This window comes from Halichoerus grypus, chromosome 1 (assembly GCF_964656455.1).
Source record: "Halichoerus grypus chromosome 1, mHalGry1.hap1.1, whole genome shotgun sequence".
Lineage (NCBI taxonomy): Eukaryota > Metazoa > Chordata > Mammalia > Carnivora > Phocidae > Halichoerus > Halichoerus grypus.
In genome coordinates, this window is record NC_135712.1 from 128,588,000 (window position 1) to 128,603,180 (window position 15,181).

Consider the following 15,181-nt stretch of genomic DNA (forward strand, 5'->3'; position numbering starts at 1 on the left):
AATTTGAGGCAGGAGGGAAGAGAGAGAGAATAATTTTTACAGCCTGGAGGCTGCTATGCATCCATATCTATTACATACACAAAGTGCTTAGCAGAGTATCTGACACATAGCTGATGAGTAATAAATGGTAGATATTAGGATCTAATGGTCATCCAGGACAGATTTCTGGTAAAATTGCCCCAACTTCCATTTACCTTTAACCACTCTAGATTTGGGACTGATTTTCCTGATTCCAGGTTTCATTTTAGCTGCCATGCAGTCTGGGAACGAAATCAACTCTCAGCCCTTATACTGTCTGTGAATTAGAAGAAGAGAAAAGGAGGCTTCTCTCCTTCTTCCCTACAGATTATAGGGAGGGGGTGCACAAGGAAATGAAATTCATATTTAATGATTTTGTTTCTCATTCTCAGAAAAGAGAAAGGGATAAAAAATACAGGCCAAAGCGAAAGATGGGAATTTATTTAGATATTTTAAATCTCTAGACCTCAGCACAAGTGATGAAGAAATTACAAGATTATTTAATGATTGTTTAAAAAAAAGGCTCAGTGATTTTCCCCTGAAGATATAATCACAGCCTTGAATTTTAAGTTAATTATCTACATTTCAAGTAGTCAACTTCTTTCTATTATCCTGATTTGAATCTTAGAAATATTAGCATGGGTGGACAAAAATAGACAAATGAACAGACAGACACAAAGATACTTACGATAGCCAGTAAGTGGAAAATTAGGGATTTAAAATTCAGGCAGTTTGACTCCAAGGTGCATATACTTAACTGCTATGTTTTCTCTGGTGTTTTTTTCAAACTGCATACACAGTAGGAGCTCTTCTAACCAACTTCCTCTTAAATGGCTCACCAGATAATTGACTTCCTCCCTTCACATCAGTAACACGTGAGGGATGCTCCCACAATACGCCAAGTGCCCTCCCCCCTGGGAGCCCCCAAGGGTAACACAACACAGTTCTGCTTCACTCAGTGGAAGATGTGAAAATTAATAAAGGGAAACATCTCTAAAATGAGACCAGAGAGCAAAAAGGGGAACTCCAATGCCCTACCACTTGTCCATTTCAGGCCCCAACAGAAGAATCCTCAGCAGGAAAGAATCAATTACAGCCCCAATACGAAAAACATGAATAATGCATCTCCTACAAGAAATCAACCGCCCCAGCAACTCAGCCTGAGAAACTGCCACCACTCTGAGCTCTTGCATTTTTCCAATGGACTTTCATTCGAAACAATCCCTCCCAATTTCTTCCTTCTCAATAAAATAATATTCCTCTCCTTTGTTTGCTGGACTCACCTACTGTTGTTGGTATAGCTTGCCCATCCTGAATTGCAGTTCTCCGCTATTCCCAAATAAACCCATTTTTTGCTGGTAAAATAACTGACTGTTTTATTTGTAAGGTCAACAAAGAATAAGCCTACCAAGAGTAACATGGGTTTGTGCTCAGCCTATTTATGGAAGTTTTGTTACTACAATTACACAACAAATCAAATATTGTACAAATCAATAGGATATGAGTGTGAATAAAAGAGGTTTATTATGTCTGTGAAAACCAGGTTAACTGCTTAGAAAAGACCCAATAAAAGCAAATTGTTTTAAAGGAAGTTGTTGGTATGCCAGATAGCGCTACAAACACTGAATTTTTGAGACCATAAAAATCAGGATTCTATACTCAGATTGTTTCAAAAGTGGCTAGCTTTTCTTCCCACTTTAAAGAAACTGAAACTAGAAATTATAGAAACTATACTATTGGATGTGTGATGAAGAAAACATATGGAACTCCAATCAGCAGGGCTCATATTCAAAGAAGCCTTGGCTCTACACAAAAGACTGGCAAATTAATGTTCATTTATATTTTAAGTTAAAATTTTTTTAATTTCAAGAATGTTCTTATCTTTTTAGAAATAATTTTCTACTTCAAGGAGCTTAAGATTTAGTAAATCCATACCTCGATCCCTAAGGCTTCTACTATAAATTACATATATTTTCATCAAACTGATAAAAAGGGGGCACCTGGGTGGCTCAGTGGGTTAAGTGTCTGCCTTTGGCTCAGGTCATGATCCCAGGGTCCTGGGATCGAGCCCCACATCGGGCTCCCTGCTCAGTGGGGAGTCTGCTTCTCCCTCTGCCTGCCGCTCCCCCTGCTTGTGCTCTCTCCCTCTGTTAAATGAATAAATCCTTTTAAAGATAAAAAATCTCAAAAAATTTTAAAAACTAATAAAAGGGATGAAGGCTAAGATAGGAAGAGGGAGGAATGTTCACTTTTTACTTCATATTCTTTTGCACTGTTCAGAATCAAAACAAAATAATGATTTTATAAGTTTTGTGTTCTTGTTTTTTAATAAACTGACTCCAAAATCTTTCCTAGGATAAGGAGTAGAGGAGGCAGGTATATGGAACAAGCAGAGTAAAGATTTAAAAAAAAAAAAAAAGATGAAATTTGGAAAAGATCTCCTACCTTCTTGTGGAGCCTGGCCCATCCCAGAAATGGAAACACCTTTGTCCACGGTCTCAGGGCAGAGTTGGTTCTTAATCTTGTTTCCCACAACAGAGAGTTGCAGAAAGGATTCCAGCGAGATGACATGCTTCCAAGGAGGATATGATGCTATATTCTCCAGGTCCTTACTCTCTGAGGCAAGGTGGGTGCCCACCGCGTAGATGGTAACCCCTGCCCTGCGGAGGAGGGAAGCTGGCTTGGACAACTGGTCTTGGGAGAAGCCTTCCGTGATGACCACAGCCAGCTGCTGCACACCGTGTTTGAACCGGCTGCCCCTCTCCTCAATGAAAACCTCGTTCCTTAGGAAATCCAAAGCAGCTCCAGTCTTGGTCCTTCCACTTCTTCTCCGGTAGGTTATTTTGTCCAAATACTCTAAGATTTTGGCTGGGTTCTGAAATGCATCCAGGGAAAACTCCAGTCGTGGTTCCTCACTGTACAAGACCAAGCCAATTCTCACACCATCTGGACGAACGTTTAGAGAGCTGACTGTGGTCTTTAAGAAGCTGACAACCTGTTGGAAATTTGATTGCCTGTCCCAGCTGAATTCCTCAATGAGAAAGACCAAATCAGTTGGGATAGCCGTCGGACATGCTATAAACAAAAACAGAAAGCAAGCTTTAGCATGAGAACAGAGTAATAAAGACAATACTCATTTGGTACTATGCTATATTTTTATGTTGTATTATGCTACATTTTTATATACTATAATAATATATGTAGTATTACAAACTCTAATAAATATGTCATACTAACTTATATTAATGAGTTTTAGAATTTAGTGGAAGCCTTTATGACCAGTATTTGGCATGATGGTCAGAGAACACAGGTTTCGTACTTATCACAGAATTTTTCACTGGGAAGAGTATTCACATCACTTGCAAAATATGTAAATATATGCATATCCACAAGAAAGTGCTTTAAGATCATTTTTTCAATTTGTCAAAGTCCATTAGAAGCATCTGAGCCAGGCTTGACTAGTTTTTTTTCTTCATTTTTCTAGTTTCAGGAAACACTGAGTCAAATTCTCTATTATAGGCCTAAAACCTCCTTCATTTAATAATTTTTCCTCTCCGTACAGATGCAAATAAGAAATTGTGACTATTAACTTGTGCATCTTTCTCTGATAACTCTCATGTCACTTCAACAGAGGCAACATGAAATATTGCAAGTGCCTATGAAAAATCTTTGTCCACAAATTGGGCTAACTGGCTTTTTCATTCTGCTATAAAGAACCTTCACTTGAACCTGCCTCAAATGGGAGAATGGAGCTGTACCTGCCTAAACTCCCTTCCAAGAGGAGTGGAGACGCCTTCCTCCAAATTTAAGACAGTGCCTAATGCAGGGAAACCCACTGTGTCCACATACCAAAAAGGTCCAAATCTGTTTTGACATATGAAAACAGAAATCTCCCTAGCACAGAGCCAAAATCACACATGCAGAAGGCTGAAGCCAAGGTATAGACAGCGGAGTCCTGTTAAACAAAGTTTAGAGAGGCAACAGAATCACCTTCTGACTTATCTTTGGCCTCTCGAGGTCCTGTAATTTCCCTTTTTTATAAAGAACCAAAAACAATCCTAGATTTAAAAAGAGTGTTGCCCCTGATTTTGCCAAGTCTGAAACACTTTCTAGAGAAACTCCAAGCATCTTTGACTTCTCCCTTCCTTCACCTGTTGGTACCAAGTGTTATTACAGTTGACCCTTGATCAACATGGGTTTGCCCTGTGCTGGTCCTCTTACACGTGTGGGCTTTCTTTTTAAGAGTTGGCACCAAAAGCCACAAGGCATTTATTTACAACTGCCCACCCAAGTCTCTACAGATACAATCAAAGGTGCCTACTAGCCTCTGAGTACGAGGCCGGCCCTCGGAGGCCATCAGCAGCCCCCAGGGCCCTGGGACTAGACAGGGCTGCAGATTGCCCTGTGTGTCCATGGGGTGGTCAGGTAAAGTGCCAGGGCTGGGGCAGGAGGCTGGGCTGAAGCAGAGGAACATGTGCAGAGGGCAGGGATGACACTGTGCAGGAAGCCCTGAGCCCCTGGTATACCCGCACCCTCCCACTTGGTTCTTCACTCACCAGGGTCTCAGACAGACCCCTTTCCATGGTGGTGCCCCTGTCCCTCCACCTTCTGGAGGCCAGTGCACTCATGGAGGGCCACAGCTGCCCATGGCCACAGGCTAGAGCTACACCTCCAGGCAGATGGGGCAGGTGTACTACACCTCAAGGCTACTGCCACCGGCCACGGGCCCACCTGGCAGCTGCCTCTACCAACTAGAAACCACCAGGCTGTAGAACATCGCCATTCCCATGCCAAGCCTACCCTGTGCAGCCGTGGCTCAGCCTGCCTATATGCAGATTTGTTCAATAAATATATGTACAGTACTATAAATTTATTTTCTCATCCTTATGATTTTCTTAATAACATTTTCTCTTCTCTGGCTTACTTTATTAAAGAATACAGTATATGATACATATAACACATAAAAATGTGTTAATCCACTCTTTCGGTTATCTGTAAGCATCTGGTCAACGGTAGGCTATTAGTAGTTAAGTTTTGGGGAAGTCAAAATTTACATGGAGATTTTCAGCTGTGGGGGCAGGGTAAGGGCCCCTAACCCCTGAGTTGTTCAAGGGTCAACTATATTCTCCTTTCAAGTTGTCTTCAAGATTCATTCCCTTTCCTCATCATCAGAGCCACCATTGGTCTAGACCCAGGTGGCTCCTCCATATGTGGATAGATGACAGCTCAGCCTTACAGTCTTTCTGAGTCTGAGGTGTCATGTGGAATTCAGCCTGCCCCCTGAAGCCTTCCTTAAAGACCATTTTGGTCATGTCATTTTTCCTGCTTAAAAGCCTATAGTTACCTCCCAGGGACTTTGAGACCCTTGGGGTCCATTCTACCTCATCAATCTCATCTCTCACTACCTCCAAACCCTCCCCCCTCCTCCAATCGGCTCCATTTTTTTCACTTTCTTCCACATTTATCCAGCCCATTCCCACTTCCACACCCTCACTGATGCTCTTCCCCTTACCAAGAGTAGGCTCTTTTCTTCTCCCTGTATATTAAGACCATACCCATTATTGAGGGACCAACACAATTCCTCCCAGGTCAGATTCTCCATTACCTCCCCTCCCCTTCTATTCTACTTCTACTTAATGTAATGTCTGTAAGGGGCTTCTTAGTTTTTTATTATCCCTGCTTGGACTTTCCTCATCTTGTCTCACATGTGTTTGTCTCTTCTGACTATAAAATTCCAAGGACTTTCAAGCTTTACATGTTGAGAGGTCTGGGCAGAGTTATGATAGTTCAGAGAAAGGAGGGATTTATCACTTCTGTTGTGAGGATCAACCAGAAGCTCTGCCAAGAGGATAACTTAACAACTGAAGGATAAAGTTTTGTCTGTGGGCATTCCAGGCTGGTGGTACAGTGTATTCAAGGGCAGAGACAGTGCCCTTGGGAAGGGCAGGGAAAGTATGACACATATATAGCAAATGGTGAGCAGTTCAGCTTGGCTAATGGTTAGAATGTATAAAGGGACTTAGCAGGAGATGAGGTTCAATGGTTCTCATCCCCAGGGGACATTTTGAAATATATGGCAGCGGTTTGAATTGTCATTGGAGATGCTACTGGCAGGGACCAGGAATGTTAGACCTCTGACAATGCACAGCACAATCCTACACTATGAATGTCTCACTCAAAATGTTAATAGCACCTCCCTTGAGCATTTTGAACACCAGCTTCTCTGGGGAGAAGCCTGAATGCTCCTTCTCCTAGAAAAGGCATATGGTAACTCGAATTATTGTTCAGAGATATTAACTCCCTATATCTCACTTCTGTGGGGGAAACATACTTTCTTACGATGACATGACTATATGACTTGCTTGACCAATGGGATGTTAGCAGATGATGAAGCAGAGGTCTTAAAAGTGCTTATGTAATTAGGTTTTCTCTCTTGCACCTCTGCAGTTACCATGGGAATAATATGTCCAGACTAGCCTAATAATCCCAGGAGGAAGATGAGAGCTATGGAGCAGAACCAAATGTAGATCAACCAACCCTCAGCCAAATCTCAAATCTGTGAACAAGCTCAGGCAAGATCAGGAAAGCCATTCAGTTGAGCCCAACAAAGATCAGCTGATCCCCAGCAGATCAGCGAAAATAAATGATTCTTCTCAGCCACTGACTTTTTGGATGGCTTCTTATGCAGCCTCACTGTGACCACAGTTAACCGATATAGGGTGTATGCCCAAGGAAGCCCCATGCCTCCTCCTCTTCCCCCTGCACTGGTGCTGGTATCGCAGTACTGAGGAATCCAGAATGCCCCCCTTCTCTGCTCTTTCCCCCAGAGTTTCTGAGACCTTCCAGCGGCTCACACATGTAGGGACCAAACCTTACCTACTACAGGCTCCTTCTCAGACGCAGTCCCGAACCCGAGCTGCCCGGTCCCCTGGATCACCACACCCACATCCTGCATCAACTGTCTGACTCCATCTTGTCCTTGCATCTCATATACAAGGGGTGGGGTTGCCATCCCCTCCAGTTCTCTCCTGTCAAAGTCCTGTACACCCACAGACATGACTTTCACGCCTTTTTCCCTCAATGTCTGTGCGGCATCCCAGACCTCATCCTCAGATTTGCCTGAGGTCATGACCACTGCATATTGCGGAACACCCTGGAGAAACCGGCTTCCTGCTGCCTCCTGGAAGAAAGTCTGATGAAGATATCGCAGAGCTTTGCCCGTCCTCCTGGAGCCACCCTGGAGCAAAAAGTGGTCACGGACATGGGCAATCATCTCATCCCGGGTCTGGTAGGTATTGAGCAAAAATTCGGTGTGGCCTTGACCACCATACTGAGCCAGCCCAATCTGGTACTTGTCCCTGCCAACATCCAGCAGGTCAATCACTCTGGAGATGAAATTCTGCATCCACTGGAAACTGGCATGTGATGTGCCCTGTGAGGTGTCGGCAAGAAAGACCACATCTGCATAAGCTTGGGTGAATTCTGGAATTGAAGAGAGGAGGAAGAAGGAAAAGACATACAGGAGAAAGTAAATCAAATCAAGATCTCATGAAAACTGAATACAAGGATGCAGGGAATATAAGAGGGAGAGGTACTATAATTATGTAACAATGTGCATATTATTCTTCCCACCTCCTCTGTGTGAACCAATCACAAGACTCTCTCCCTCTTCCACCCTGCTGTCTTTGTTGTCTGCTTTATTAGACTAAAGCACCTCTCACCTATTCTTCTTCCACCAATGGAAGAGGCAAGGGAAATGGACATATATGGAGCAGTTATTTTGTGCTAGCAATTTTTATACAATTATTTGATTTAATCCCCATAAGCCATCCTACTAGGCAAGTGTTATTATCTTCACTGTACAGATGAGAACATTGAAATGAAGAAGTAAAGCTGCTTGTCCACTCTCACCTAACTAGAAAGTGGTACAGGCAGGACAAGAACATAGGTCTTCTGGACTTCCTCTGAACAACATGGCAGGATGTCCTTTTCTACCCATGAGAACTGCATTCATTCTTCAACCCCCAGCTCCAATGTTCCTTCACCTAGGAAGTCCCCCCAGGTTCTCCAGAGATGGCAGCCAGCTCCTTCTCCTGCCCTTCCACTATACTCAGTGCATCCCGGCTCATACCGTAATTAGGTGTCCTGGTTGGAATGTTGGGTTTTGATGCAGCTTCTTACCTTTTATCTTACCCTCCACTGCTGAGCACAGAGTCTGAAGAATGCGTCCTGAGAAATCCTGAAGGGTGTTGAAGTTTTCGATGTTGAAGAGATACTTCTCAAATGGCTCACTAGCTATTTTTTGCAATTCCTGGACATCTTGGACATTGACCCCTACCACATAAACAACCACTCCATCTTCTTTTAACTTGTTAGCTGCCTCCTGAACTTCATCATTTGACTCCCCATCTGTCACCAGGATAACTATCTGAGGAACCCTGTCCTTGGCCCGGCTGCCAGCTGCCTCAGTCAAGTAGTGCATCCTGATAAACTCCAGGGCCCTCCCTGTGTTTGTGTCTCCTGTACGGTAGGGAAGATTCTGGATCTTCTCCAGGACCACACCCTTCAGAGGGTGCTGGTTCAGCTGAAAGGCTGGGTAGATGTTGTCATTATACTGAGCAAGTCCCACTCGGACCTGGTCACTGCTGATGTCAAGCCCCAAGATGACAGAGTAAAGGAAGTTCTTCACTTTTTGGAAGTTCTGAGGTCCAATGCTGGTTGAGCTGTCTACTAGGAAGACAATGTCTGCTAAGACTGCCTCTCTGCAAGCTGCAAGAAAGAGGACAAAAGTCATGGAGTCTGTGAGTCTTCACTCAAAATGCTTAGAACCAATGGGGCTGAATGGTGTACAGAAAGGAGAGCAGGGCCAGTCAGACTAGACTCTGTGGTCCTCAGATACCCTAAATGACAGTGCTCAGAGAAGTGACAACATTTTTTGTGCTTTTCCGTCCCTCAACTCCATCATCTCCTGAGGCTTCTGTCTTGTTCTACTGATATGTCTAATCTTGGAACACACTTGGACAATCCCTTGAATCTCATGAAGAAGAAAACCCCTTCTATAAATGTAGTAGCATGCTGAGAAAGGAGTTGTCCTCTTTCCAGTGGTAATAAACTTCATCTCTACAAGAGTACTGGTACCAACAGGTCAGAAAACTGGAATACGTCCTGCATTCCATTATACACATCATTGTGGCTCCACCACTTAGGAGCCCTGTGACCTATCTATCACACACCTTTCTGAGACTTGGCTTTCTTCTCTGCAGCAGTGAAACTTTTATACCAGCCCTCACACTCTCACAGAGTTGTTTGGAGGATAAAATAAGATAATCTACTATAGCAGACATTATTTGTGCTCTGCCCAAGTCCTTTTGAATTCTTTGTTACCATTTCTATACACTGTACGTTGGAGGACTTCCCTTCAGCTACTGGAGCTGCTTTGCCTACAATATATGAAAGCCTAGCTGAAGCATAATTTATATTCCTGAGCTCTCCTGTAGGATCAAGCTAAAACTACCCTCTGGAACTTTTGCCTGAGATCACATTTTTCCTTTCTTTTCTCTACTCTCTGTCCTGCACCCCCCACATCCTTACCAACCCTTTGGGAGCTCTTCCATAATAAATAATGTAAATCCAAATCCTTGCCTCAAGCTCTGCTTCTGGGGAACACAATCCATGACACTTGTCCTATTGGAATGCATCTGGTCTTAAGATCCTGGAATCAAATCCTAGCTCTGCCATCCAGTTATGTTAGCTTTGGCCTCAGTTTCCTCACTTGAAAAATGCAAATAATAATAACACCAATTGCCTTACATATCTATGTAAAAGTAAATACTAATTGCCTTATGTACCATACACATCCCTATGGGTCTAACAAAGAATCGCCTTATGTATGTATCTATCAGTCAGTTGGGCAATGTAAACAAGTTTGGCAAACTATATAGTACCAAGCAAATGGTAGTTAGTATTACTAAGTATATAAAACCTTTCTGTAAACCCTGAAGTGATACACAAAAGCAAGGTATATAATTTGGTTGTACAAATGCAATACTGCCACCATAGACTTGCAGCATCAAATGGGTGAAAAGTTTTAGCACTTCTTCCAATTTACCTACCTTCTGTAGAAATGCCACAATAATGAATAAGTAATGAAGGCTCTATCCTCTTATGCATTTTGATGAAAACCACTAGCAAGCTTCTCTTCCTCTGCTCAAAGGTCTTTGCTTTCTCATAGAATTAAGTAATTAACTCATAAAGGATTTCGGCAAGTCTCTGCCCCATCACCACTGACAGAAGTACAAAGCTAATGAGTTAGATCATCACAGGTAATGATCATAATGCTATCACCTCTGATGGGCTGAGCACTGCGATAAGCACCTGACTTGCATAATTTTATTTAATGATTTCAACAACTCTCTGAGGCAGGTACTACCATCCTAGGAAGAAAACTTAGATTCAGAGAGATAAAGTAACTTGTTCAAACTGACACAGTTAAAAAGTGGAGAAGTGGGACTTGAACCCAGACCGTACTTTCCCCTAAATTCATGCTCATAACCAATACTTTATACCAACACACTGGCAATAAAATAAGCAATAAGCAAGCTTCCTGGAAGATCTACTGCCCCTCTCCCCTCCTCGACCCCCCATCCAGGCAACATGGATAAGTTCAATCTAGGAAGAATATCATTCTAGGAACAAATATTCTTCCTCCAAAAATGGACTTCCACTACATCTGCATATAGAACCAGCATATGGCCCATGATATTTATTTAAAAAGATGGTAAGTCTCTGGTCAATGATTGGAGAGGAGCATAGAGTACAGATAGTTTAGTGAGATTGTAATATTAAAATTCAACATGCATACATATGGAAAATAAGAAGGACAGTGGGAGAGATGAAGAAGAGATAAAGCTTTGAGCTCCGTGACTTCTAGATCAGAAACAAGAAGGGGCAAGTCTTCTGTACCTGGAAAGACATTGTCAACAGGCTGAACTGCCTTTGCCAAAGTGTCACAGAGCTGTCGCCGCAGCTTCTGAGCATGACTGCCCAGATCAGAGAAGTTGGGAACAAAAGAGGCGAACTTCTCCTCAGGACTGCTCGCAATCTCCTTGAGCTCGGCCAAAACCGCATCTTTGACACCAACGGTATAAAGCCAGACGCCCGCCCTCCTCAGGGCCTCGGCGGCTTCCTGCACACCGTCCTCAGCTGGGCTGCTGCTGATCACCAGGGCCGTCTGAGGCACGCCCTGGCTTGCCCGACTCCCTGCTGCTGCCTGGAAGTGCTGATCTAGAAGGAACTGCAGGGCCAGGCCCAATCTGTGGCCCCCAGGCCAAAATTGAAAGCTTTGAATGTGTTTCAACACATCGCCTTTGCGGGGGTAGGTGGAAAGTAGGAATTCGGAATGGGGCATGTCGCCGTACTGAGCCAGCCCCACGCGGATGGTCTCTTTGCTGACATTGAAGCTGTTTACCATGATGTGCAAGAAGCTCCGCATGCTGCGGGTATGTTGGGGGTTGATGTTGGCGTCCACTAGAAACACGACATCTCCCACAGACGCTTCCCTGCAGACTGGGGAAGAGAGTCAATTCAAGATAAAACAGCACAAAATTGACAGCTTCTGGCGGTGACGCTATCTCTCCCCATTCGTTGCCTTCACAGTGTGCAGATCGGCCTGCACAGCTCTTTGACAATAGCTAATATGCATCTTCCTTTGCTTCCTCATGGCCACCATCTACCCTTGTTCACCTGCCACTCTCTGTTTCATTCTAACAGACATCTGACCCCTTCAGTGAGATCCCTGACCACGGCCCTCCACCCATCCCTTAAACTTAATAAAAGAAAATATTTTCAACCAGGAGAGGATGCTGTTGGTGCCCCGCCTAGATCTTTGCTGCCCGGCACACCTGCTTCCAGGGCTACAGTGAACTGCTCCCCTCTGACACTTGGTCTAGAGACCTGTCCGTGCTGAAGGGAGCAGAGCAGCCACATCTGGAGAAACCTGGAAAGTTATACCACCTGGGTGGCCAATGGTCAATCATATGGGCTTACAAGCACCTGGCCCCCTTGCCTTACTGAAACAGCTCATGGTGCCATTTATGTTCCAGCATCTTCCATGGCTCAGGCCAAGGCTGGATGTTATCTGAGGCTACATCCTTGCTTGGCTTCTTCACCCCCAGCCTGTCTCACTTCTCTTATTCCCTTACAGGTCTGTCCTAAAGAGTACTCCCTCACAATAACACATTCACCAAATCCCTGTCCCAGGCTCTGCCTCTAGAGAACCTGACCTAAGACATCTGCTTTCCGGCTTTGACCTCTGGCACTCCCTAGCTACCACCAGCCCCTTTTAGTTTTATCTCGTGGCATTACCATAAGCATGGCTCCCATTTGGCTCCTTTGGCTCCCTGAACTCAAGCCTGCACTGTACAACTACCTCCAAACCCAATTCCAACCCCGGAAACACAACCCCAACAGTGGCCAGAGCGAGTGGTGCTCCAGCTGGGCCCACCCTGGTCTCCAGCATGGAAGGGATCAGAAGCCAGCTGACTGCAGGACTTGAGCCAATAGTTCATCTTTCTGCGTCTCAGATTGCATCTCTCTACTATAAGGGCTTGACCAGATGACCTGGTCTCTTCCAACGCAAACATTGCATTTCTGTGACAAGAAGTAAATACACGAATTAAACACTGTGCTCATGCGGACCAAAAAAAAGGGAAGAGGTGATTATGATCTCTCTGTTTGTCAGTAACCATCATGACATTTCCCCCACACGTCGCAATGTGATTGTCCGTGCTGATGGTAGGAGAACCCATGAATCAGTGATGAGAGAGAGGAGAAACAAAAGCAGAAACCAGCTGAAGAGGATGTTAGTTTCAAGTGGCTCAACAACCAGGGGATGATTATCCCATGCTGGTTAAATACATTTTGCATTTGGTCTTGTGCCAGGAGAGTTAAAATACTGGCTGGGGCTGGCCCCACACTCACTCTCCCCGCTCCATTTTGCTCTCCGTGGTCCAAGCTCCATGTGGCCCCTACATGCTAGTCCAACCACTGAATTTCTTTCCCTTTCTCTCTCTTTTCTTTTTTTCTAATAAATTCCCATAGAATCATGTTCTTTTATCTTGGTTTGTAATGTAACATTCATCAATGTGCTTATTCAACTAATGGCGATCTCCCCAACTAGACAGTGGGCTCCATGCAAACAGACACTGTATCTTTCATTTGTTTGTCCATCACTCAGGTGTCTAGCATAGAGTAGTCACCCAAAAAAATATTTAAGGAAGGAAATACTTGGGAATGAGAGAAGGGGAGAGGGAGGGACAAAGGGAGAAGATATCACAAGAATGGAAATATTGAACATTAATGAAACCAAATAAGGGAATCAGAACATTTTAGAGCTAGAAAGAATCCTATGAGATAATGTAATACAATACCGTAGCCACGAGGTACATGTGGTGATTGAGCACTTGGAATGTAGCTAGCACAAATGAGAAAATAAATTTAAAATTTTACTGAATTTTAATTTAATTTAAATAGTCACATGCGACTAGTGGCCACTGTATTGAAAAATGCAAGTATAGAATAATGTAAACCAAATTTACCCATCTTGCAGATAAAGGAAATAAGACCTAGAAAGCAAAGTAACTCACGTAAATCAGTTCGAACAGCCAGTATTAGAAACCAGGTCTCCTGACATCCAGTTCATACTCTGGACTGCCATAATGAAGATTAAATTAAAAATCCATATTATAGGAAGGCAAAGACCTTGTAAGAGTTTAGGCAGAGAAGGGCTGACGAAGGGTGGTGTGCTCTAGGGACATTGAATCACTTCTAGGTTCCAGAGTCCCACTTCTCAGGAGTTTGCCTAATCTTGATCATAAAGCCGAGTGGAATGATTATTGAAAAGGCAGATAATAAATGAGCTCATGGCCCTTTAAGCTTTACTTCCCTTTGGTGCTCCAGAATGCAATCCTGTTGAGAGGAAAGAATTCAGTGAGTGCTCCAGGGATGGCTGCCTGGTTTGTCCCCTTAACATCTCTTTCAGAAGAAATCAAACACAGACTTGAGAGTGTTTCCATGATCTTTCCGAACAGGAGAAAACTCACAGCTGTGGAACAGTTTTCCAGGCAAATAAGTATGGGTTCCATGATGTGCACCTCGAGAGATGTATTACCTTTTCATACATTGTTACTTTTCTTAACCCCTCCACCAGCCCTTTGTCATTTTAGAAGGTGTTCGAAACATGAAAAGACTGACTGTCACAGCTTCCGTTCACAAGAGCGGGGAGTCAGAGCTGGAGGGAAAATTTAGAAAGCTTCATGGGGTTTTTTTTTTCTCCAACAAATAACAGTGTATGTAATTATATATAAATATTTAAACCTCAATATTGTCTCAGTGGGGCTTCGGGCTACTCAAACAATCTTCTCTTCATGAGACTTTCAGCATGAAAAGTCACAACAATCTGTTAAAATGACTGCAAAAAAAATTCCAGAGCTATCACTGGCGTTTAGCGAAGCTATGCATCTCATGATGACAATTACCTCACAGAACAGCTCTGCTAAAGGAGACAAAGCAAAATGCGGAGTCAAGAGAGTAGGCCGATGTTTACAAAAGCATTGGAGAGCCTGGTAATACATTCAGAAGTATAGCATTTTTTAATAGCTATTTTATTTATTCATTTATTTATTTTTGTCATTTGAGGTTAAGCTTTGAAAAAAATCAAGTGCCCGCTGTTCACTAAAAGCTTCTAGATTCTAAGCTCTCCTGAAAAGAAGCATTTCCCTTCCATTAATTACGAAGCTTCTGTACTATTTTCTTTTAAGATTGTCACTACCATAGGTCCCTGGCAAGGTCATCATTTTTGGCTTAGAGAATCCAATGCATTACCAATTCTCTGTGACTTGATGAAGCCAAAACTAGCTGCAAGAATGATGAACTCCCAAAACGCCTTCCAAGTCTCCATTCTGGATATGGACCTAGGGGAAAAAAAGAAACCTCATAATTAAAATTCTGTCTTCATACATTTTAAATGAGTGCATCATATCATATGTTAATTATATCTCAAAAAGTTGATTTAAAAAAATATATAGAACCATGTCTTTCCCCAGACCAACAGAAACTTGATACAAAATTAAGGGCTTATTGCTACATTGTTTCAATTGTGCAGGGA

At 43.3% G+C, this 15,181-nt stretch overlaps 1 protein-coding gene across 1 annotated transcript in view; it reads right to left on the bottom strand.

The window, feature by feature from the left end:
* The window catches only part of LOC118535891 (collagen alpha-4(VI) chain-like), a 90,052-nt gene extending 75,078 nt beyond the window's left edge, over positions 1–14,974 (bottom strand). Inside the window, exons 1-5 of the mRNA XM_036092516.2 lie at positions 14,899–14,974; positions 10,981–11,583; positions 8,200–8,787; positions 6,895–7,500; positions 2,464–3,093 (exon numbers count right to left, since the gene is read on the bottom strand). Coding sequence (XP_035948409.2) covers positions 2,464–3,093; positions 6,895–7,500; positions 8,200–8,787; positions 10,981–11,583; positions 14,899–14,974 — 2,503 coding nt within the window. The remainder of the gene's footprint in view (positions 1–2,463; positions 3,094–6,894; positions 7,501–8,199; positions 8,788–10,980; positions 11,584–14,898) is intronic.
* Between the last annotated feature and the right edge of the window lie 207 nt (positions 14,975–15,181).